Below are 25,162 nucleotides of genomic sequence, written 5' to 3'. Positions count from 1 at the left end.
CTTGAGCACCCAGGAGGATGCTCTGTGGGGACCCACAATGAGTGTGAATGCAGGGTGTCCCAGTGCTCAATGCCAGGGGCTCCCCAGCTTTTGGAGCACACCCCAGCTATGTTGCAGGCTGCCCCACAGTTTGTGTCGGCCCTCAATGGGGCTTACGATGCTTGTGGGCCAGCTCAGCGTGTGCGTTTTCAGCAGGGGGCTTGGAGGCGCACTCTGTCACCGATGCAGCTGCTGGGAACTGGATCGCTTGGTGTACGGGTGAGGATGGCGTCCCCAGGTTCATGTCTGCCGGGCCCCAGAATGTGACTTCATTTGGAAATGGGGTCTTTGCAGATGTAATCAGGTCAAGATGAAGTCGTCCTAGGTCAGGAGGGGCCCAGGACCTTCTGTGACAGGGGTCCTTATAAGAGGAGGGACAATTGGACAGACACATAGAGAGGGGCTGTGTGACCACAGACGATGAGACCAGACAGACATGTCTGTGAGACCAGGCCAGCTGCTGCCAGAAGCCAGAGAAGGCAGGAGGGACCCTCTCCTGGGGCCTCACCTGGACATTGGATACCAGATCCCCCAGACTGGGAGATGCCATACCTCTTGTTCTGAGCCACCCAGGATGCGGTGTTTCGCTCGGCTGCCCCCAGAGACTAACGCATTCAGTTAAGGGGACGTTTCTCCCTGGTAAAGGCCTCATTTGTTTCTGTTACAATTAACACAAACCTATGGGCTTCCCAGGTGGAGCGAGTGGTAAATAACCCACTTGCCAATGTAAGAGATGCAGGAGACTTGGATTTAAGGGGAAGATTCCCCTGGAGGAGGGTATGGCAACCCATTCCAATATTCTCCCCTAGGAAATTTCATGGACAGGAGCCTGGCGGGCTACAGTCCATGGGGTCACAAAGAGTCAGACGTGACTGACCTACTGAGCATGTACACACGCACACAGGGATGTACTCTCCTGGGGACAGACTTCAAATGGAAGAATAACATCGATGTGCTCAAGTTTGCAAGGTGGTCCTGTGCATACTTCTGGGGCTCCCTTGCTGGCATCCCTCCAGCCCCTCTCACCAGAGTCCGGTTTTTCTGTCCTTCAACCTCCTCTAGGAGCGGGGAGACTCTGAGACTCTGCAAATGGCCTGGAGCCCAACAAACTTCCACTAACTTGCTTAGCAAAAATGGGCAATTCATCCTGAATGGGTCTTTTCATTTTGATAATTATATGTTTATTTTAATGGTTATAGGAAGCACTGCTAGGCATCAAACCCGAGGTTTATGGTAACAATATGCAGTTTCCTTTTTACCTCATGCACATTTCCTTTTCTTTCTTCTTCTTTTGTTTCCTCATGCATATTTAAAAAAACTGAGATATACTTTAGTATTGTAAAACTCACTCATTTAAGCTGTACAATTCAGAAGTTCTTAGTACACTCATAGATTTGTGAAACACTCATTATAATCTAGTTTCAGAACGTTCCAGCACCCCAAAGGAAGCCCCATCAACAGTCACCCTCACCCCTTCCTCTGACAACCAGGAACCCACTCTCTGTGTCTGTGGGTCGGCCTGTTCTGGACGTTTCTCATCAGTAGAATCACACTGTGTGTGTCCTTCTGTGTCTGCTTCCCTCACTCAGCACCATGCTGTCAGGGTCCATCCACGTGGTAGCGAGTGTCAGGGCTTCTCTCCTTTTCAGGGCTGAGTAATATTCCAGTCTGTTGAGAGGTGACATTTATCCTTTCAGCGGTGTATAGACTTTGGTATGGTTTCCTAGTGGCCTTTGGGAATAAACTCAGTTCTGTTTACAAATGGAGTTTATTTAGAAGGAAGACACTGAGTAATAATGTTGTGGGGCCTATGGCACTGTGAGCCATGGAGGGTCCTTTGGGCAGAGTGGCAAGCTGGGTGCTTGGACTGTGTCTGCCCTGCTTTGTTGTGTGAGCTTGCCTAGGTCCCTTCCCCTCTCTGGGCCTCAAGTTTCCCCACTTTAACTTGATTTCTTTTCTTACATCCTTGGGTGGGGGCTGTGGGTGCCCTCCATTTTTACATTTGCAGAGGGGAAGGTTGGTCCCCCTCCAGACCTTCTCTGTCGGCCTCCTGGGGCGACTGTAACAAATGACCACAAACTGGGCAATGAAAACCACAGGAATGTTTTCTCTCCTGGTTCTGGAGGTCCAAGATCAAGGTGCTGGTGGGCTGGTTTCTTCTGGGGCTCTGAGCAGAACCTCTAAGTTTCAGGGGGCTACAGGCCCCAGCCCTTCCCCCCCGCATCTGTGTCTCAGGCCCCCTCCCCACCCGCCATTCTCCTGTGAGGACGTCGGTCACTGGGTTAAGGACCCGTCCTGAATCCAGGACTGTCTCATCTTGACGTCCTGCGCCTGGCTGTATCTGCAGAGACTCTGTTCCACTAAGGCTTTGCTCACCGGTTCTGGGGGTGGAGACGTGGGCAAGCCCTCCTGTGGATCACTGGCCATATTCCACAGCTGGTCTCCGCGAGTCTAGGATTCTGGATCAGAGGTCATGCTGCCTGGCAGCCTCAAGGCTGAATTTGACCTCTGTCTTCTTTTTCTCTCTTCTATTTAAAAATAAGAATTTCTTTAAAAAGAGATAAAGAAGAAAATAAAAGTTCTTTAAAACTTAAAAAAATTTATTTATGGCTGTGCTGGGCCTTTGTTGCTGCACATGGGCTTTCTCTAGTTGCGGTGAGAGGAGGCTACTTTCTAGTTGTGGTCCACAGGCTTCTCACTGCAGTGGCTTCTCTCATTGCAGAGCATGGGCTCGAGAGTGCAGGCTCAGTAGTTGTGGCGCTCTGGCTTAGTCACTGCCTGTCATGTGGGATCCTCCCGGACCAGGGAAGGAACCTGCATCTTCTGCACTGGCAGGTGGATTCTTACCCACTGGACCACCAGGGAAGTCTTAAGAATAAAAATTTCTTGTCATCATTTACAAATTGGGGCATTTCAGGCAAAAGCCCTGGATTCCAGGGGGCCTGGCCCCAAGTGTGTAGTTTGCTGCAGTCTCACCACTTCCTCACAGCACCATAATTCAAAAGCATCAGTTGTGTCTTTGGACTGCAAGAAGATCAAACCAGTCCATCCTAAAGGAAATCAACCCTCAATATTCATTGAAAGGACTGATGCTGAAGCTCCAATACTTTGGCCTCCTGATGCAAAGAGCCAGCTCATTGGAAAAGACCCTGATGCTGGGAAAGATTAAAGGCAGGAGGAAAAGGGGATGACAGAGGATGAGATGGTTGGATGGCATCACCAACTGGATGGACATGAATTTGAGCAAACTCTGGGAGATGGTGAAAGATAGGGAAGCCTGGCGTGCTGCAGTCCATAGGGTTGCAAAGAGTCAGACACAACTTACTGACTGAATAACAACACTGTTTGTATGGTTGGTGACACTCTGTGCGACACTCTGGGTGACACTCTGGGTGACACTGCAGGTGATTCTGGAGCCCAGAATGTGGGTTCAGATTCTGCCCTTGCAGCCTACAAGTAGTGACTCTGAGCAGGTTGCCTCATGTCCTTGGGGCTCTATCTCCTGGGGGTGGTTTGTCATTGTATCATGGGGGTTCAGGTGAAGTGAGCTTGGATCAGGCCTGCATGTGACAAGTGACTTACCAGCGTCATCACTGCCTGGCGCTCCCTTAGCCTCCTCCTCGCCTTCCATGCCCTTGTGGTCTGCTCTCTGTCCTCCGGGATGGGACCCCTAGCCCATCTCCTCTCCTGAACAACTGAGTTGTGTCCCCACTTCATCCAGGGAGGGGCTGGGGAATGGGAGGATTTCAGCCACATTTCAGCTGCAGAGCCAGGGTGGGCTGCACACTAGTTGGGGGTTGGTAGTTAGACCCCTCACCCTGGGGCCCTGCTGGACTGACACCCCCTCAGATGCGTGCTCTGTTAGAGGGTTGTTCACGTGGTGATGGGCTCCATGTCAGCTGGGGAGATGGGGTAGGCCACCTTATCTCGTCATCAGGCAGGTCAGCCTGGCAGGGTTGCAGGGCCCCAGAAGCAGTGGGGGAGCAAGCGACAGGTGCCTTTCCAGCCTCTGCTTCCATCTAGGCCAGCCCAGGACCTGGATGGGGGAGGGGAGGAGCTAGTGGCTGTTTTTACACTTGTGCACTCTTTCCTGGCCCCCTTGTCCACACAAAAGGCACTCACTGAGCTCTAATTGCCACATTGCTCCTGTCACTTGATGCCGTATTGTAGAGATATTTGCATATAAATGTATTAAAATTTTGTTTCCTTTTACAACTTTAAGCTCTTCCATTCCCAGCACCATGGTTTGTTTAGTTGAGCAAAAATGCAGGCTGCCCGGTTAAATGTAAAGTTCTCATAAGCATGGATAATGGCCTAAGCACATCTCATGCATTATTTGGGACATATTACACTAAGAAAATATTCGTTGTTTGTTGGAAATGCCAACCTTGGCCTCCTGGGTTGGACCTTGCAACCCTAAATGTGTCAAGTTTTGGGGTGTCTAAAACTCCTTACTTACTCCTTCAGTGTTGTAGCTCCCACAGGAAGGGAGGGGCAGGTTGGGGCTGGTGGGAATTCAGAACAGCATCAGGTGTCAGGACCAGACAGGTGGCTGGCACCCTGGGACCAACCCAGGAGGGGCAAAGCGAGTCGGTGGGCACTCTGGCCACCCTGCACTGGGCTTCAGAGTCAAGAGTAACTGGGGGCCAATACCAGCCCACTGGAGCCCTGGGGAAATGGGTGGAGTGTGTGCCCCCACACAGCTGCTTGTACCCACATCTGGAGCCCAGGGGCTGGTGCTTCTGTGAGATAAAGTCCTAGAAATGGAGTTTCAAGGTCAAAATGTGTGTGCGTGAATCGTTTTTTAAAGGTTGAGGTACAATCACGTAACTAAATTAACCATGAGTCATTTTAGAGCACAGTTCAGTGCTATTTAGTACCTTCACAAGGTTGTACAATCACCACCTCTATCTGTTCTGGAATATTCCATCACCCCAAAGGAAGTCCGTCCCCATTATCAGTGATCCTACCCCTTCCCTCCCCAACCCCTGACAACCAGGAACCCACTCTTTGTCCCTGCGGGCCTGCCCGTCCTGGACGTTTCCCATCCACGTGCTCATGTGACAGTTGCTGCATGTGGCCAGCCCAGGTCCCTCCTGCAGTGCCGACACCATGTTGGGGGCGCTGGTGGCCCTCATCTCTGGTACCCCTGCCCCAGCTGCCCCTGAGCAATATCTCTTGGAGATTCTGAGTTCCCTTCCATGGAAAGGGTGGTTCAGGCAGGAGTCAGCATTCCCCCCTGCAAAGGGCCAGACAACTTCCACCCACCATCTGCTCGCAGGCCCTGCTCTGGGCCCTGGGATGCAGAAGTAAGCAGGGTTATCCCCACACGGTCCTCCTGGGCTGGCATTCTAGTGGAGCAGAAAGAGAATGAGCAGGAGAGACTGAGTTGAAGGAATCTGCCAGCTTCCAGGAAACAACTCACAGTCAAGAGGGTGGCTCTGAGGAGGCAACCAGGAGCCTGGAGCTGGGGAAGGAGCCAGGCTGCAAATAGATAGGATGGTGTGGGGGCGGCAGGTGCAAAGGCCCTGTGGTGGCCAGGTTGGGCATGGTCCTAAGGATGAGGGTGGGGGCTATAGCTGGGTGGTGGGAGGGGAGGGTTGTGGGCTCACTGGAGGGGGTCTTGGGTCCACAGTGGGCCCCCAGCCCCAGGTGGCAGGAGTGGAGGCCATCGGGGGGGCTCTCTGGAGGGGGCTTGGGTCCACGGTGGCCCCCAGCTGGGCTCTGCGGGGCTGGTGCTGACCTGTGCTCTCTCCCCTCAGTACATGGGCTGCATCGAGGTGCTCCGTTCCATGCGCTCCCTGGACTTCAGCACACGCACCCAGGTCACCAGGTGAGGCTGGCTGGGGCAGGGTCTGGCGCTGCTCAGTGCCAGGAGTGGAGGCGGTGGTGCTGTGTACTATGTGCTCGGTCGTTCAGTCATGTCTGACTCTTTGAGACCCCATGGACTGTAGCCTGCCAGGCTCCTCTGTCCACCTGATCCTCCAGGCAAGGATACTGGAATGGGTTGTCATGCCCTCCTCCAGGGGATCTTCCTGACCCAAGGATTGAACTCAGGTCTCTTGCATCTCCTGCATTGGTAGTGCCACTAGTGTCATTGCTTTACCACTGGTGCCACCCTGGAAGCCCTGTGCAACCATGACCATGGTCTAATTCCATAACATTCCATCACCCCGAAAGGAAACCCTGCCCCTATGAGCAGCCTTCCCCAAACCCCTCCCCCAACCCCTGACAATCAGGAACCCACCCTCTCTGTGTGTGGATTTGCCTGTTCTGGATCTTTCCCATTGATGGTATCACATATTGTGTGTCCTTCTGTGTCTGCTTCTCTCACTGAGCATCTTGTTCTCAGGATCCATCCAGGTGGTAGGGAGTGTTGGGGCTTCTCTCCTTTTCAGGGCTGCGTGATGCTCCCATGTGTAGGAGGGACCATGGATTGTTTGTCCATCTTCAGCTGATGGGTGGTTTCTACCTGTTGGGCTGTTGTGAGTTGTGCTCTGTGGCCATGTATGCAGGTTTTTGTGCACCTGTGTTTTTAGTTCTCCTGAGTGTGCACCTGGGGATGGGATTGCCTTACCCATTTTGAGAAGCTACTGCTCCATTTGACCTTCCCACCTGTCAGGCTGAGGACTTGGTTTCCCCTCGCAGCACCGATGTTAAGAACTTGTGTGTCCACCTGACCTTCAGGATTCTGTAAAAGTTCCAGTCCCTCCCCAGGGATGAGCCGTTTCACAAAGTCTCTCCCATTCGGTTTGGGGGGTCAGTTTCGGCCCCTGTCTTGGGGGGCCCAGAGCAGAGGGCAGCCTTTCATGCCTCAGGTGGGAATCTTGGCCAGCCTGTGGTCACACAGAACTTGGGGTCCAGGCTCAAGGTTTGTGCCAGCATCCCCAAATCTGATCCCAGTGCCTTCAAGTGGGCTGTGGCTCAGGGGTCCACTGGTCTCTGAGAAAGAAAGGGCAGGAGGGGGAGAGCTGAGGGCAAGGGCACCTGCCGGGCACATGGGGTGGGCGTCTGGGAGCCTGGGAGTCCCCTTCTAGGCCACCAGTTGCACCAGCATCCCTCTGTCCTCTGAGCCCCTCCCCACTCAGGATGCACCGCACCCCTTCCTCAGCCCATTGCCTTCTCTGAGTTTACTCTTCTATGAGCTCCTGCCCCCTCTCCTCCAAGCTCTCTAAGCGCCCTCCCCCTCCGCCCACACAGGGAAGCCATCAACCGGCTCCATGAGGCGGTGCCTGGCGTCCGGGGCTCCTGGAAGAAAAAGGTGGGTGAGGGGCCTGTAGTCCCCGGGTGGAAGTAGGGGGGAGACACCTGGCCATCCCAGGACCTGCCCCAGCTGGCGTTCCACTGTGGTCCCACCTTTTTGAAACCCATGCTGCCCCCTTCAACCCCCGTGCCGTCTGCCCCCCCCCCCCCCCCCAGGCCCCCAACAAGGCCCTGGCCTCAATCTTGGGCAAGAGCAACCTGCGCTTCGCGGGCATGAGCATTGCGGTCAGCATCTCCATAGACGGCCTCAACCTCTCGGTGCCCGCCACGCGCCAGGTGAGCGCTGCCCGCCCCGCCCTCGGCCTCCTCCAGCCCCGCCCTCGGCCTCCTCCAGCCCCGCCCTTGGCCTCCTCCAGCCCCGCCCTCAGCCTCCTCCAGCCCCGCCCTCAGACCCAGCCAGCCCCAAGTAGGGCCTGGCTGAGGGTCTGTGGATTCACCCAGGTGAAGCCCGGAGGGAAGGTGGGCGCGGCCCACTCGACTTGCAAGTGCGGGTAAACTGCTCACCTGGACACTTGCTGAGGCCCCGCCCTGGGCCAGGGGCCGCTGCCCTCACGTCGCCCCACGGTTGTCACACCGGGGCGACGAGTGGGCGGGGCCAGGGGCGCTGCTCCTCACTCCACAGCTCTTAGGACGGCCTCCCAAAGAAGGTCTCGCCCCCATTGTCTGCATTGCTGAGGAGGCGGGACCGAGGCTTGGAATCTTCTGGTGGAAACAAACAACCAAAATAAAATTGCAGAAAGGAGGGAATAACTATGAATTCTGAGGAGGATTGTGAGTCCAGGCATAGGTTGTGAGCACTGTGACCTAGCAGGGGCATCACGGAGGGCTTCTTGGAGGTGGTGATGCTGGCGCTGAGTGGGGAGGTGAGAGGACATTGAGCAGAGGTCACCTGATGAGATAGAGCTGGAGAGGTTAGCAAGGATCTTGGTGAGGAACTGGGATTTTTCCAGACAGCACTGCTATCCTCATCAGAAGTTTGGGGCTGTGATTTGTGGTCTGGTGTGAGCATGGGAAGCATGGAGGAGGTGAGCTGAAGCCAGGGCCCCAGGGAGGGGGCTCAGACTGCCTCTGGGGAGGAAGCTGTGGGGCGGGGAGCTGCCAGCACGTTCACCTCCCTGTCCACCTCTGCAGGGACTCTATCTGGAACACACTGGGCTAACTCTGAGCAGGATGCCAGTGAGGGCCTCCCTGGGCAGGGGTTGGTTAGGGGGAGCCCTGAGTATCCCCGAGGGGTGACAGGCTGAGTGAACCATGGGGGACCCTGAGAGAGCCCTGCTTGGGTGTCTCTGGTGCTTACTGGGTCTTGGAGGGATATGACCTCTTAGGGCAGCTTTGGGTGGTGGTGAATAGATGCTATTGAGCACGCAAGTGAGCACATCGACACAAACAAACATGCAATTAAGCATATAGGCACACTCATGCAAATGAGCACACCGATTAGCAGATGTTGCAAATGAAGTTGCAGATAAGCCAATGGATGTAAGTGAGCCCACAGGTGAGGCTGCCCGGGTTGACAGTGCAGAGTCAGGAACCTCCAGTGGGTCCTGCTTTTGTCTCCTTAGTGCCTCCACGGTGGCATGGGGCACGTGTCTGAATGTGAGAGTGGTGAGTGTCTGGGTGTGCATGTGCTGTGCCTGGGTGTCTGTGTGGGAGGGTGTGAGGGCCAACGTGTGATGCATCAAGGTGTGAAGGTGGGCTGGAGTGTGAGTGAGTTAGTGGTGGTGTCTCTGAACAGCTGGAGTGGGGAATTTGTGAGTGTGTGAGTGGTGGTGTCTCTGAACAGCTGGAGTGGGGAATTTGTGTGTGTGTGTCTGTAAACGAAGGGGTGTGTGTGTGTGTGCAGGGTGTGGTTTGTGTGAGGCTTTAAGCCCATGTACCTTTGTATGTATCTGTATCGGATTTCTGTGCCCATGTGTGCACGTGTCCACCAGTTGGGGCAGGTTTGTCTTCCTGTGTATTTGGGCGTGTGACTGTAGGTCTCTGCATCCTGCCCTGGCTTCAGGGCTCCCCATCCAGAGGGGCTTTCGGTCATCCTGGCATTCTGTCGAGGGGACATCTCCACTTCCACGCCCTTGTCCTTCTGGTCCCCACTGTGGCCTTGGTCTAGTGACTGGCCCAAGCCCCTCTCTCCTCCCCCAACTGAAATGGCAGCCCCATGATTGGCGGTCTCTCTCTGGCCAGATCATCGCCAATCACCACATGCAGTCCATCTCCTTTGCGTCCGGTGGTGACACGGTAAGACCCCAGATGGCTGGGGGCGGACTTCCAGCCCCTCTGTCCCCAAAAGCCCCGAGATGCCCTGCCCGTGCCCATCAGTCCCACCCCATGTTGCTGGGACTCCTGTGTCCGCTACCCTCTCTCTCCAGGATATGGCGGATTATGTGGCCTACGTGGCTAAGGACCCCATCAACCAGAGAGGTGAGGCCAGTGGGGGCGGGTGGGGCCGTGGGCTGGATCCGCAGCCAGTCGAGACCCCGCTGATGCTGCCTGACGACCCCCAGCCTGTCACATCCTGGAGTGCTGTGAGGGCCTTGCCCAGAGCGTCATCAGCACCGTGGGCCAAGCCTTTGAGCTGCGCTTCAAACAGTACCTGCATAGCCCCCCCAGGGTCGTCGTCCCCCCGGAAAGGTACTGGCCTGACCCTCTATCCCCATTCCCCAGTACCCCTGCTGGCCCTGCCCCTCCCCTTCCCTGGGGTTGGATCCTTGCCCCCTTCCTGCTCTGTGCCCCCCACCTCCATGGCCCACTGCTCAACCATGAGGATCCTAGGATAACAACATCTCCAGTCCTAGCAGAGGTGAGGACTCAGGGAGCCGATCGGCAGGCAGTGACCAACATGCTGTCATCCTTAGTCTGCATGGGGGTGGCCGGCACTTCTGCAAAGGGCCAGACTGCCTGCCTGCCTCTGCCGTGGTAGCGGGAAGGCAGCCAAGAAGGACGTGTGAGCAGTCAGTGGGCCGCCTGCCAGCCAATCTTTATTTATGGACACAAACATCTGAATTCCATCTGACTTTCACGTGTCAGATGCAGTTCTTCTGATGTTCTCTTAACCATCTGACAGTTCTGTGGCTTAACAAGGTAGAAGTCATCCTGAGCTCCTGGCTGGCAAATTCAGGCAGTGGCCTGTGATAGGCTATTTAAATATCTGAACAGATGGGAACTGGTTAGAGTAGCGAGTGAATGAATGGACATGTTAACAGAGTCCCATATGCATAGATGAGAACCAGCAGTGTGCGGCTGAGCTTGCCCCTTGGCCTTCACACGGGATCCTGCGCCCCTAGTACATGAATGAGCGCTGGTTTCTACCTGGGGCCACCTCAACCCCCTCCCCTCCCTTGGCTGCAGAACCCTCCTCTGGGAGCCCCCCTGAGACCTGCTGTCCGCCCCTGACTAAGGGGCAGGCTGTGGTTTCCCGCATTTTGCTCTTAGGGGCCAACTTGCCTGGATAAGCATCTGTAGCACACCTTTCGAAGGCGCCACCCATGGCCAGCGAGTGAGGGTATCTTGAACGCTGATGGTATTGCCACCAAGGCTTCTGGGTTCAGGGTGCAAGCCTGGTGTCATGCCCTGGCTGCGCGGTGGGGCTGAGGTGGCTGGGATGGGTGGAGGCCTCTCTCAGTTTAGCCAAACTGCTGAGACGTGTGTAGAGCCCCTGTTGGTGGACAGAAAGGGATGCCCACTTCCTCCATCAGCAACGGCTCCTGGCACCACCGCCCACCCAGCGGATACAGGAGGGGTCAGGGTCCCTGGGCCAGGCTTGTCCCCCTTGGTGCACAACTCCCCGAGTCTGGGGACTTCGGCGCCATCTGTCCCCCCACAACTTGTGCTGGGGCCCGTGCTCCCGCTGGCTATGTGTCTGCAGGCTGGCCGGGATGGAGGACTCGGCCTGGGGCGACGAAGAGGAGGCGGAGCACAACTACTACAACAGCCTCCCGGGGAAGGAGCCGCCCCCGGGCGGGCTGGTGGACTCCAGGCTCGCCCTCACACAACCCTGTGCCCTGGGGGTCCTCGGCACCCTTGGCCAGGTCAGCCTCAGCACACCTCTGGGGAGGGGGGCCCAAGGGCCGAGTCCTGGGGCTCGACCCCTAGCTCTTCCTTCTGCTCCTCACCTCCGTGATCCTAGAGGAGGGTCTCTCCTGCCCCCTGCTCTTTCCTCCCTAAACTGTCCAGGCCTGCTGAGCCCTCTCTGGAAATAGCAGACAGGGTTCCCATCTCAGACACTGATACAATGACCACAGCCGTGACTGAATCAGGGCTTCTGAGGAGGGTGACCAGAATGTCCATGGGGGACTGACTGTTCCTGTCGGGAGGATGTCCCCGAGGGCAGAATTTGTGCTGGGCCAGGACAGGTCAATAGGAGTTGCCCCGGAGAGCAGTGCAGGGAAGGGCCTCCAGGTGTAAGGAACAGCCTGTGCGGGGGCCAGGCCTTCCAAGTGGGGCTGGGGGATGCGGCTGCAGCAGAGGCAGGTGGAGGCTTGTGGGTAGATTGAGTCCCAGGAGGGAGGGGTGGGTACAGAGCTGAGCTTGGAATCTGACTTACAGGAGGGTTGGGGTGGGCGATTGGGGGTCTGGGCCTGCATACTGCAGGAGGACCCCTTGCTCTCTTTTTCAGGGAGCCTCTCCTGCTCGAAGAGACGCCCGCGGCCTGCAGTGGGATGTGGGCCCCTCAGGTACCGTCCAGCACACTCTGCTTCAGTGTGCCTGAGTCCCCACCATCCCTCACATCGCTTACCCTCTTTGGGTCACTCCAGTCTGGCTGGTGAGATCGTGTCACTCCCTGGGCTCTTAGAGATTTGACAGCATCTGCTTTTTGTCTGTGTGACCAGTTTTCTTGCATGTTGGACAGAGACACTGCAGTTAGTGGTTCAAAGCACCAGCATATGAAAAGGCATCCACCGAAAAGTCAGTCCCCTGCCCCCATTTGCTTTATCCACCTCCCTGATCAGGTAACCACTGGTAGTAGTTTCCCTGGTTTTTCTAGAATTTTCATGCACGTTCAAGTCAGTTCAGACATATGTCGCTTTCTCAGGTTTTGACAGTAGTGTGCTCTCCATCCCATCACCTGGCTTTCCCAGGTAAGAGCCCATCTTGAACTCACCCCTGCACCAGTGCTAGGCAGCTGCCCCCCTCCTTTTTCACCACAGTGTAGTCTCCACCACGTGAAGGGCCCCCCTCGCCCACAGACATTTGGGCACTTTCTAGGGCTCTTCCAGGACAGCAGTGGCCCCCAGTTTTCCACCACTCAGCTGTGTTCAGGGTCTCAGTAGAGTCTGTGCCTAGGATAGCGGCCGCTGATCCATGTGATGGAAATCACAGAGCTGCCCCCCAGGTACCATGAGGTTTTAACAAAATGGTTGAGTTTTCAGCCCGTGAGCATTTTATCATGTTATACAACATTTAAAAAGACAGAGGAGGCTAAAATCCCCTTAGCTCCCAGCTCTGAGGTCTTGAGCTTACCCTCTGGCACCTGTGTGTCTCCTTTCAGCCCTTATGTGAATGGACCCCCACCCCCACCCCGCAAAGAAATGAGGACAGGCTGTGAGTACCCACAGTCTCTCAGGGGCTCTGGCTGCTTCAGTGGGATCTTCTGATGAATGGCCACATGCCAGTCCCCTGTCCCTGCAGTTGCTTGTCCACGTGGCCCCCTCTTGATCGGCGGCAGATGCCTCCTTGGCCCCCCTCATGTGTCCCTCCCACAGATGCTGAGCTGTAGACAGCATGCACACCTTCTTCACGGTAGGGGAAGCTGCCAGATGGCTCCCTGACGTGGTTGGGCAGTTTGTTTGCCCACCAGCCCTGCCGTGGCTGCCTGTTTCCTTACAGCCGTGCTGACATCTGTGTTGGGCTTTTTTTTAAAAAAAGATTTTCCCAAACAATCTGGGCATTTCACTGATGAGCATCAGAACCCTACTGCTCCCAGCACCTGTGGTTAAAGAACACATGTGGCATTGGGTGCCAAGTAGATGCCCAGCCATCATCTGGCCCTGGTCAGCTATTTCTCTGGGACACGGGCTGCTCACACCTGACTCCCCAAGCTCATTAACATTTCCTACCCCCTGAGCTTTTGCACATGAAGTTATTGTTTCATATCACAGTTTTCCCAAGTCTCTGACCAAGAACTCCTACCAATACATCAGTGCCCCAGCTCCAATGCCCAGGGATTTTCACTCTCTGGACCCCTGCAACTGAGATTTCTTCTTTCCTATCCCACCATGACTGTACAAAGCTGGGAGAATCTGCACCTCCTCTGTGCAGACTGGGAAGGCTGGGCCAAGGCCCCTTTGCCCCCATCAACCACCCAGGGCTGTAATGATGTTAGCAATTTTATTGAATCATAACATCTGCCAGATGTTTTGGTCTTCACCCCTACTTGTGAAGAAGCTACTCCTGTTCTCCCCATTTAGCAGAGGAGGAGACTGAAGCACTGAGAGGTTACTCACCTGTCATGCCCACAGAGGGTGGAGCTGTGTGTGAGCCCAGTTGCCTATGAGGGTTAAGGATGTAACTGGTACAAGGCAGAGATTGTAGCTTCAGGCCCTTGGGTTGGATTTGGCCACATTGTACTAAAAGATCATCATTTTCCTGCCAAGAATTAAAAATGGAGATGTTTAGAAATAGATCTAGGGAAAAATACACAAATATCCTTGGAACCTAGGAAAAGATGCTCAACCTTGCTCAAAATAAGAGAAATGGAAATTAAAGTGCCCCTGGATGCGATTTTTCACCTATCAGGTCAGCACAAGTCCAACAGTCTGATAACACACGGTGGGTGAGGCCTTGAAGCTGGGCAGAGGCCAACTGCGGAGTACCCAGTAGAATCCCCACAGGGCACTGAGGGACCCCGGAAGAGACTCACCCAATGATACCAGTTTCACAAAATTGCAGCTTTTGAACCATTTAAATGCTTCACACATTCAAAACAAAATTAGAAAAGAACAGAAAGGAAACTCTAAAATAGAACACAAGCGAATGAATGACCTGACTGTGCCTCACTTGATAACATAATTACAGGGAGAGCAGAGTCTTATTGTTGTTACTTTTTAAATGTGGAGATTTAACATAAACATTGGGGTTTCTGCCTTCTCTTAAAACTGGGAAGCTCTGGTCCCTGGGCCACCTTCCTGCCTGGTAGACTAGCGGGCGTGTGTGTGTGTGTGTGTGTTTGTGTGTAGGGGGCTCCTGTAGACCTCCGTGCCTCTCACAGCCCCGAAGCTGGGCTCTCATGGGGTTTTTCACTCTTGACCTTGCTGCGCTAAAGGGCGGGCTTCCTGGAGGGACATAGACGTGGGCGGGGTGCTCCTCTTGGACCCCTTCCTAGGGCTTCCCCGTGTGACCCTGTGCTCCTCTGACCTCACACCCCTCTGACTTCCCAATCCCAGCCCAGCCCGGGGATGGCTACGTGCAGGCGGACGCCCGGGGCCCCCGAGACTACGAGGACCATCTGTACGTCAACACGCAGGGTCTGGACGGCCCTGAGCCCCTGCGGCCCGAGGATAGCCCCAAGAAGGATCTGTTCGACATGCGTAAGTGGGGACAGGCAGGCCTGTGGGGTGGGGCCACGCCTGAACAACCTGTGGTCTGGTGGGGGATGGGCTGTGAGCTATGCTTCCCTTGGGACTCCCTCTTCCGTGGGACCCTATGGCTCTCCTGAGGGTAACCCAGATTCCTCTCCATGGGGGTCCCCAGTTTGACGGGAGGGGCTAGTTCGGATCCTGGAAGAATGTGATGGGGATACAGTGGGCTCTTCTCTATGGGACTCAGTCTGCAGGGTGGAAGTGCCTAGCTCCCTGTTTCTGGTTCTCTCCAGTCTGATGAGTGAGTTTAAGCTCCCTCTTCATGTGATCCATGATCTGAGAGAGGAGGCTCAAGCCCCTTCTGGCTTGTTGCCAGAAATCCCGGCCTGAGAAGGGAGGCCTGATCTAGCAGATGGTGGAGCCCCTCCCCCAGTCTGAGGGAGGGCTCCATCGGATGGAGGAGGTTTGTGTCCAGAACACTCTCCTTCTTTCCCACAATATCAAATGCCATCCTTTTTCACGAGCACTTTGGACGTGTTGGCTCCGTGCTGGCCCAGGCAGGGTCGTCTCCCACTCCCAGCACACCTCCCCAGGTGAGGTCTTTGAGGAACTCCCAAGCCAGCCGGAAATCCCTTCTTTAACAAAGTTTGCAAAGCCCCGCTCCCTCACTGCCTGATGATATGCTAGGCAGTGACATGAACCCCTGCTGTGGCCCCACTGGCTCCTCAGAGAAGTCTCAGATGGGAAAGGAGGTGCCCTAGGTGTGAGCTCCTGAGGCAGGCCGTCCACTTGGACTCCCAGCCAGGTGGTCCAGCAACCCTAGTGCGAAAAGGGATGCTTGTTGCCAGGCTCCCATTAGAAGTCCTGGGGCTGCCACAGATTTGCCCTCCTCGAGTCATGGTCTCACCTCCCCCAGCCAATCACTAGGCCAGGAGTGTGAGAGGCATATGCTGATTGGTCAGGACTGGTCACATGTCTTAGGCGCTGGAGGCTGGGTCAACCTCTTTCAGATCACACGAGAAGTCAGGGAGGAGGGATTCCCAAGGGACCATAAGAGAAGAAAGGCGTGTTGCAAAGCAAGCGAAGACACACCAGGGCAGGGATCAGGGCTGTCACTGCGCACTCCAGGGTGTCTGAGCTATGTGGTACCATCTCAGGGAGGGCCACACTGTTGCCTGCTGGGAGCCATAGGGAATTTGTGCAAACCATCAGGAGCTTTTCCATTAGAGTTTGGAAAAGAAAGGGACGCCTGTTGCCTACCAAAGAGGTGGCTCGTGTAGTGGAGGTCCTGGCCAGTGCAGTCAGAACGAGATGATGAAATGAGAGGCATAATAAACATTGGGAAGGAAGCCAGTGTAACAAGACAAGAAAAAAGAAATAGGTGTGCACATTGGGAAAAAAAAAAAGAAATTCTCATTTTTTGCGTATGCTTAAAAAATTGAAGAGAATATATTGAGTTACTAATAGGACCAGTAAGGGGTGAAGGAGCAGGTCCCCGCAGCCCAGGCCCCTTACGCCCACACTGTCCCCGCCCGCAGGACCCTTCGAGGATGCCCTGAGGCTGCATGAGTGCTCTGTGGCGGCCGGCTCGGTGGCAGCCCCCCTTCCTGTGGAGGATCAGTGGCCCAGTCCCCCGACCCGCCGGGCCCCCATCGCCCCCACGGAGGAGCAGCTGCGTCAGGAGCCCTGGTACCATGGCCAGATGAGCCGTCGGGCGGCGGAGAAACTGCTTCGGGCAGATGGGGACTTCCTTGTGCGGGACAGCGTCACCAACCCCGGGCAGTACGTCCTCACCGGCATGCACGCGGGGCAGCCCAAGCACCTGCTGCTGGTGGACCCTGAGGGCGTGGTAAGGTGGGCTTGGGGGGCAGGGCGGGGGTGGGTGCTGAGGATTCAGGGGAGAGAGTGCAGAGATAGACCCGCAGGGGGCAGGTGTGGGGCAGGGCTGGAGGCTGCGTGTGGTGGGGGTGGGGAGGGGACTTGCGGGGCCGACGGGTCAGCGGAAAGGGCCCAGGCCTCTCTCCTCTGTCTGAGATCCAGGGCAGCCACATTCTAAGCACCCTTTAGGTTTAATAAAGCATTTTTCAGATTACAGGGCCTTTTATGTTTACAGATCCTATTTCCCTTTACCACGTACTTCAGAATTACAAAGTATTTTCCAGTTTTAGAGGACTTTTAGCTTTCACAAAGGATTTCCCAGTCTATAAAGCATTTGGAGGGGTTAGAGAACCTTTTCCAATCTCAAGGCCTTTCAGGACTTACAAAGTACCGTATTTCATCAACTGTAAGATGTACTTCCCCCCCACATTCTGTCATCCCTAATGCATCTTACAAACAGTGATGCCTTTGGGTGATAAATACAAGGCTGACTCACTGGAAAAGATCCTGATGCTGGGAAAGATTGAGGACAATAGGAGAAGGGGATGATAGAGGATGAGATGGTTGGATGGCATCACCGACTCAATGGACATAAGTTTCAGGAAGCTTTGGGAGATAATGAAGGACAGGAAACCCTGGAGTGCTGCAGTTCATGGGGTCACAAACAGTCCGAGACTACTTAGAGACTAAACAACAACAACAGTTTATGTCATCTAGCTGAATCCTCCGCACCACCCTAGGGGCTGTGTGTGCGTGCCCTGAAAAGGGCACACTCCAGTGGCTACTATGCAGCCTCGCCCAGGTGGGACCATGGCTCCAGGCCCCTGTTCTGTCAGTTCCCTTCTCCACCTCCTCCCTCCTACCTAATCACACTGCTCACTGCTCTGTCTCCTGTCTGAAGTGGTGTTAACCTCCCGGGGCGGGGGGCGGGGGGGGGGGTCTGTGTTGCATCCGGGTCTGCTGAGATTTTCTCAGCATTTTCTCAGCAGTCTATGATGCAGGCGGTGTTTAGATTTGGTGGTTCTGAGTTTTGGATCTGTGTCCACAAGATTCCTGGGATGTGTTTGTTTCCTAGGACTGCCCTCCCAGTGACCACCCCCAGCTGGGCAGCTTCAAACCACAGAGATTTGTTCTGTCCCAGTTTTGGAGGTGGGACTTCTGACATCCAGGTGCTGGCTGGGCTGGTTCCTTCTGTGGCTCTGAGGGAGGATCTGGTTCAGGCCCCGCGCCCCCCCCCCCCCCCCACCAGCTTCTCCTCGTTGCTGGAAATTCTTGTTCTCTGGCTTGTGGACCCATCACCCCAGTGCCTTCAGCTTCTCAGGGCTTCTCTTGGCTTCTCGCTGTGTCTCTGTGTTGTCCCAGTCCTTCTTTTCTTTTCTTTTTTTTTCATTTATTTTTATTAGTTGGAGGCTAATTACTTTACAATATTGTGGTGGTTTTTGCCATACACTGACATGAATCAGCCATGGATTTACATGTGTTCCCCATCCTGAACCCCCCTCCCACCTCCCTCCCCATCCCATCCCTCTGGGTCATCCCAGTGCACCAGCCCTGAGTACTTCCTTCTTTTCTTATAAGGACACACAGGTTACTGGATTTGAGGTCACCTGAGTAATTCAAGGTGAACTCATCCTTTTTTACTCTTTTTCTAAAATTAATTTTTAACTGAAGTATAGTGGATTTACAATGTTCTGTTAATTTCTGTTGACCAGAAAAATGTCTCAGCTATACATATATATATACTTTTTTTTTTTCGTTTTTTTAAAAGGAATTTCTTTTCTTTCTTTTTCACTGCACTGGGTCTTCATTGTAGGTGTGCAGGCTTTCTCTCTCTAGTTATGGCGAGTAGGCTTCTCATTGCATGGCTTCTCTTGTTGTGGAGCATGGGCTCTAGGGTGTCTGGGCTTCAGTAGTTGTGGGACACAGCCTTAGATGTTCTGTGGCATATGGAATCTTAGTTCCTGGACCAGGGATTGAACCCATGTCTCCTGCATATTGGCAGGCAGGTTCTTAGCTAGGGAAGTTTCCATATATACATTTTAAAAAATACTCTTTTCCATAATGGTTTATCCTAGGACATTGAGTGCAGTTGCCTGTGCTCTATCTACAGTAGAACCTTGTTTATCCACCCTGCATATGATAGTTTGCATCTGCTAATGCCAGACTCCCAATCTGTCCCTCCCCCAACCTCATCCCCCTTGGCAACCACAGTCTGTTCTCTACATCTGTAACTCTGTTTCTGCTTTGTAAATAAGTTCATTTGTGTCATATTTTAGATTTCACATATAAATGATATCATGTGGTATTTGTCTCACTCCACTTAGTGTGATGATCTCTGGGTCCATCCATGTTTCCACAATTGGCACTACTTCATTCTTTATCATGATTGAATAGTATTCCATTTGTATATATGTACCACATTTTCTTTATCCTTCAAGATGCACTCATCTTAATCATATCTGTGTAGAGGCTTTTTCCAAATAAGGGCCCTTTCACAGGTTTCAGGGGTTAAGATGTGGACATATCTTTTTTTGGTGAGGGGGCACCATTCAATCCACTATAGGAAGCCACGGCCCCTGGGTGCTGGAGCTTTGGAGCCTGTGTCCACATGTAGTTCTGTGCCTGAAGTCTTTGACCCAGTGGTTTTCAGACTTGTGCATGAGCTACAGGAGGCATTGTGAAAACTCAATGCCCTGTCAGCGGGTCTAGGGTGGCCCAAGAGTTTGCCTCTCTGACCGGCTGGCTCTTCCAGTGGTGCTGATGCTGTGGCCTCTGGCCCCATAGGTACGGACGAAGGACGTGCTCTTTGAGAGCATCAGCCACCTGATCGACTATCACCTGCAGAACGGGCAGCCCATCGTAGCTGCTGAGAGTGAGCTGCACTTGCGAGGCGTTGTCAAGCGGGAGCCCTGAGCCAGGTGCGTCTGGCCCCAATGTGCCAGATTTTTTGCATCTTAAAAATTGACACGGGTGCACATGCTGCACACTTCACCCGTTTACAGGGCACAACTCAGTGGGTCTCCTCACACAACTGTGCCCCCTTCCCCATCTAATTCCAGAACACTGTATCACCCCCAAAGGAAACCCTGGCCCCATCAGCACTCACTCCCTGACTTGTTATGGTAACTCTGTGTTTAACTGGTGGTAAAAATCCCTCAGAGAGGCAGCGTTTGGCCACCTGGGAGGTGGGCCCAGTAGGGCTGGGTCCAGCAGGGCTGGCATTCGAGGTAAGGCAGGTAGGTGAGAAGGTCCACCTGGCTCATCAGTTCTGGAGCCTCAGACGTCTTGAGTCGGGGAGGGACAGACAGGCCCCATGGTTCTAGGGCATCTGGTGGGGGGCCTTGGATGAGGTGCCGGCCTGTCTAGGCTGGGAAGAGGCAGCTGAACTGGGGTGCAGAGGGGTCGAGGTACCAGGGCAGTCTGTGGGAGGAGGCAGAGGCAGGCTCTGGAGCAGGGGAAAGGGGCAGGGAGCTGGGAGCTGGGGGCTCAGCTCATGGAGGGAAACAGGCCGTGGAATTTCCCCAAAGGCTGAGAGGCCTTCTAGGCCAGGTTGGGCTGCTCTCCCGTCCCCATGACAACAGTCTCTTCCTGCCTCCTCCCCCAGTCAGCGCTGGCCTGCTCCCTGCCCCCAGCCAGGCCCGGCTGTAGGCAGAGACAGGGTTCCCAGCCTGGGGAAGGGCTCCAGGGATGGAGGTGGTCCTGTGGGTCATCTGAAATGATGTGCAGTGCCATGGACTCTGTATGTGCACATGCCAGGGTCTGACCTGTCCTTCTACACCCTGAGTTGTTTGTGACCCGAGAAATCACACCAATGGCAGTAATAATTGCTGCCAGTGCAGAAGTTGCTATGTTCTGGCCCCATGCTCAGACCCTCCCCACATCTGTACTGACTCCCATACAACTCCATAACAGGCACTGTTAACAATCTTCTCATTTTGTGGAAGAAGCAGCAGCACAGAGAGGTTGAGGGACTACCCTAGGTTACCGGGTAAGACCATGGAGGAGCCGGGACTTGAACCCTGGCCCTCCACCTGAGGCTTGTCACTGGGTCACTTTGCTGCCTTGTAACTGAGGTCTATGACACCTGAACCCAGGTCTCCTGTTGCTGTCTCCACTGACCCTTGACCTCTGCTTCACTTTCTTCCCCAGGTGATGGTTCTCAGCCTGTGGCTTCTGTCCCTGCTACCCAGATGCTCCTGTTGTGGCCTTAGGGGCCCCTCAGCCTTTCTCTGGACCCTGGTCAGGCCGGAACCGCCGCTGTCTCTCCTTCTCCACCTGGGTCTCTGGAGTCTTCCTTCTCTAGCTGGTCCTGGGGCTGGGATGGGTCAACCTGGCCAGGACACGGGGTGCATGACCCCTCTCTCTCACCCCCGCCTGGCGCCACCTTCACCTGGAGTGAAGATGTACGTACCAAAGACAGAACCTTTTCTCGCCTTTAAAGAAAATATATCGAAAAGCAGCCATCCACCTTGGAGCCTGGCCCAGGTCCCCGATGAGGCCAGAGGGCACCATTTTCCTTCCTGGAGGGTCATCAGCTCGCTTCCTGGGGAATGAAGGCCCCCAGCTCCCTGGCATGCAGATGGGCTCCCGTCCCTGCCGGGCTCAGATCTTCTACCTGAAAAATCGGCACATTGTTGTCTTTTGGGGGTAGAATTGAAGCGCTGTGGGTCCTCAGGCTGGGGCAGATGAGGGTGTTGAAGTAGGTGGCAGCCTTGGGCTGATGGGGTCATCTGGCAACTCCATGACCACTGACCCGGGAGGGGGTTGCTGTGAGGCCCCTCCCTCCTAGCTGTCAGCCTGGACTGGACGCTTGGAATCTGTTTGTAATTAAACCTGGGAATGACTGTGTGGCGCATGAGCCCTCCTGTGATCTACGAGGCCTCTCGGGGTGGGGACCCTCTCTGGGTAGATGTCATCGTGGGGCGGGGGTCCTCTAGAGGCAGGGGTCCTCTTAGGGCTGGGGTCTTCTCGGGGTGGGGGTCTTCTCTGTGTGGGTGTCATTTCAGAGCAGGGGTCCTCTCGGGGTGAGGCCCCTTTTGGGGTCAGGGTGTCCTCGGGGTGGGAACCCTCTCTGGGTGGGTGTCATCTCATGGTGGGGGTCCTCTAGAGGTGAGGGTCTGGGGTCCAGGGAAGCCAGGGCAGCACCAGATTTGGCCCCCCAGGGCTGGGGAGGAGAGAGCCAGGCCCTGGTATGCCCCTGCTGTGGGGAGAGAGTGGGGGGCAGAGTCCCCTGACGTTTCCCAGACCCTCGATTTTATCCCAAGAGAAAGCACACACCAGCTTCTCTGTTAAATATCCACCCTTCCCTTTGGAAACGCCTGAATTTGTCTCCCAAATGCTACAAACCTCTGGACTCAAGATACTCCAAATATCTGGCAAAACACTCCTTGTTTTCTCCAAATTGTTCCTGACTTGTTTGTCCTGAAGGATGGCCTGGCTTTTCAGCCTCCCAATGTTTCTCATCCTCGTTTCTTAAGAAGCACCCGGTTCTCACTCTAGCCCCTTTATTGACCTGAAAGCACCTACTTCTACCACACACCCAGCTTCCTGTGCTCACTCCGACTCTCTGCTCCTGACCTTTTCTCACATGATGTCTCCTTCCCAGGGAGACCCCCATCTCTCCCCAGGACCCTCCTCACAACCCTCCCACAAACATGGACCTTCCCTCCCAAGGGGGTACCAGTCTCACCGCTGGTTGGTGTCACATCTCTGCCCAGGTTCTGGTTCTGGGGAGGGGCTATGCTTTCTCTGCTGTCAGCAGGCCCTACTCCAGGCCTGGGGGGATCTGGTAAGGGTGTGGGGGAAGTAAAAGTCACTCTGTTCTGCCTGTAAGTAGGGTGGAAACGATCATAAGGCAGAGCAAGGGAGGGGACTCTGATGCCCTGTCTCTTACTTCAGAGATCTGGAGACAGAGCTACCAGTCTATCCATCCATCCATCTAATCACCCATCCGTCCATTCACCCTCCCGTTCATCCATCCATCCATCATTCACTCTTCCATTCATCCATCCATCCATCATCCATTCATTCACTCTTCCATTCATTCACCCATCCATCATCCATCTATCCATCCATCCATCCACTCACCTACCTCCATGTCCATCCATCTACTCATTCATCCATCTATCCTTCTGTTCACCCATCCACTTTTCCATCCATCGTTTATCAGTCCGTCCACCTGACCATCACATCCATCCCTCTAACCACCCATTCATCATTCATTCCACTCATTGGTCCATGAACCCACACCCCCATCCTCATATCCTTTAATCTTCCTTCATGACCTCCTCTTATTGACCAAAACCCCTGGTGGATAATGGAGGTGCAACATCATCAAGACAGACCCACTCTTGTGGAGTTTGCCAAAACCCATTCATCAGCAGGTCACCACTAAGTGTATGATGATAGCTGTGGGAAGAAATGCACCTCGGAACTTGGGGGTCCCTTTGTGGGGTTGGTCTGGAGGACGAGCAGGGAGGCCCTGAATGAGGAGGAGAGAGATCTGGCCCGAAGGGATGGCTTGTGCAAAGGCCCAAGGTGTGTAGAATGCAGCTTATTTGAGGGACAGAAGGATGGCTAGAGGTTCGAAGGGAGGTCAGATGGCAGTGGAGTTGGGGACACAGCTGGGTGCAGCCTGGTGCCAGGGAGAGCTGCCTAGGGCCTTTTAAGCACAGAGGTGGTAAGAGTCCCAAGTAGGAGCTGTACTGTGGGGACAAGATGGGGCGAAGAGGCGGCTGGGAGAAGGCACTGGGTAGTGGGTGGGGGGCTACTAAATAAACTCACTGCCTCCTCCCCAACCCAGCTGGGAGGACAGACCCCACCCCAGCGTGGCAAGGGCATGTGGAGAGTGAAACCACAGTACCAGGTCAGCCTGTCAGCGGGACACCTGAGCCGGTCAGCTTGCTGTCCTGGGCCCCTGTGCTGGCGCGGACAGTGGAGGAAGGTGCCTCACTGTGCTCGGCATTGCTCTTCCTACTGTAGCGCTCACTCATCCTGGGGGCCTGCAGGAGTAAGACCACCACCACTTTCCTCCTGGGCTCCAGGCCCAGCAGGGGCAATGTACATTAATAGAATAACTTCTTGGAATAACTGCGCTCATGAGAGTGGAAGCTGGGGTTCAGTGAGCTCTGTCTGGCTGCAATGTGAGGCAGGCAGGGCAGGCTTCCTGGAGGCGGCAGTGAGGTGATGTATTCATTGGTACCTGCCTCCTTTGTCAGCCTATGTGGCCACACCAGCGCTGCCCCTAGAACAAATGGGAGTGAGCTGGATGTTTGCTAGGTGGGCAAAGTTGAGAAAAGTCTCTTGAGGGAGCCTCATTTCCCCCATCTGGACAATGGGACTCTGAGCGCCACCTCACTCCAAGGTCAGATGGAAGAGCTGGAGGAGCTCTATCCAACTCCAGCTCAGCCTGCCCCTGTCCCCCTCGTGCTGTTAACCAGTGGCCACTCCAGACCAGCCTCCATCCAGCTCCAGCAGTGATGATTGGGACATGTCTGGAACATGGGTGGCTCCTGGGATATCGTAATTTAATAAGGTCCAGGCATTCCCTGCTGTGTGTTGGTCCTGCCAATAGGTTATCTTGCTGGACTGAGGATTGGTCAGTTGACCTTGTGTTGCAGAGGGGAAACTGAGGCTGGGAGGGAGGAAGCCATGAGCAAGCAGGGGGGCTGGGGCTGGCAGATCGCAGGGTGGCATGTGGGATGCCCGCGGTTTCAGAGCTGCCATGCCTGGGCCTCCTTGCCCTTGACAGTTTCCCCACCTGCGAACTGCATGGGGGACTATCCTCTCATCCCAAATCACATTTTCCCTGTTACATTTTGTCACAGGAACCATCAAACCTACAGTTACTATTTACCTGTGTATTTCTGTACTGGTGTCCTCCTGTCCTCCTCCTTCCCCCTGGGACACATCACAAAGTTGACAGCTGCATCCAAGCCACAGCACTGTCCCCAGCGTCCAGTAGGTGCTCAATAAACCTCTCTCCATGAAATAAATGAGCAGCACCCTGGCCGGCTCCCTGGGTGGCTGCACTGAGAGGACGGAGCGTCAGAGGCTAGTTCCGTATTTCTAGAAGGAAGACTTCACCTTCCTCATCTGCAAACTGGACACGGTCATGGACATATCCATTGGTGCTTGTGACAGTGAATTGGGGCGAGAATGTTAAGAGCCTGGCACTGAGAAAGTGCCCAATAATAAATTCAACTGCAGTTATTATTACTGCTATTCTTTTACTCGTCATCGTAAGTCTAGAAAGATACTCACCAGCGAAAAGGCCCGCAGACGACCTGCGGCAGAAGCCTGGGGTTTCCAGGGGCGCCAGCCAAGCGACCACCTGCCTGTCTCCCCGCTCAGTCCCGGGAGTCGCGGCGAGGCCCCCCGGTGTGGCCGCCGCGGGGGGCGGGGGGCGGTGCGCAGACGGCGCAGACGGTCCCCCGGCGGGCGAGGCGGGGGCGGCAGGCGGCCGTACT

The 25,162-nt window shown here is 54.8% G+C and overlaps 1 protein-coding gene across 2 annotated transcripts in view; it reads left to right on the top strand.

Annotated features, from left to right (window-relative positions):
• The window catches only part of SHC2 (SHC adaptor protein 2), a 28,818-nt gene extending 7,276 nt beyond the window's left edge, over nt 1-21,542 (top strand). Inside the window, exons 2-13 of one of the 2 annotated variants that reach the window (XM_070465236.1) lie at nt 5,802-5,872; nt 7,240-7,300; nt 7,459-7,578; nt 9,484-9,537; nt 9,669-9,720; nt 9,804-9,930; nt 11,165-11,327; nt 11,915-11,972; nt 14,682-14,825; nt 16,355-16,665; nt 19,479-19,612; nt 20,844-21,542. In XM_070465236.1, coding sequence (XP_070321337.1) covers nt 5,802-5,872; nt 7,240-7,300; nt 7,459-7,578; nt 9,484-9,537; nt 9,669-9,720; nt 9,804-9,930; nt 11,165-11,327; nt 11,915-11,972; nt 14,682-14,825; nt 16,355-16,665; nt 19,479-19,607 — 1,290 coding nt within the window. In that variant the 3' untranslated portion in view covers nt 19,608-19,612; nt 20,844-21,542. The remainder of the gene's footprint in view (nt 1-5,801; nt 5,873-7,239; nt 7,301-7,458; nt 7,579-9,483; nt 9,538-9,668; nt 9,721-9,803; nt 9,931-11,164; nt 11,328-11,914; nt 11,973-14,681; nt 14,826-16,354; nt 16,666-19,478; nt 19,613-20,843) is intronic. The other variant, XM_070465237.1, reaches the window with a different exon arrangement.
• Nucleotides 21,543-25,162: the final 3,620 nt, after the last annotated feature.

Source organism: Odocoileus virginianus, chromosome 3 (assembly GCF_023699985.2).
Source record: "Odocoileus virginianus isolate 20LAN1187 ecotype Illinois chromosome 3, Ovbor_1.2, whole genome shotgun sequence".
NCBI lineage: Eukaryota > Metazoa > Chordata > Mammalia > Artiodactyla > Cervidae > Odocoileus > Odocoileus virginianus.
This window is presented reverse-complemented; position numbering and strand designations above follow the sequence as displayed.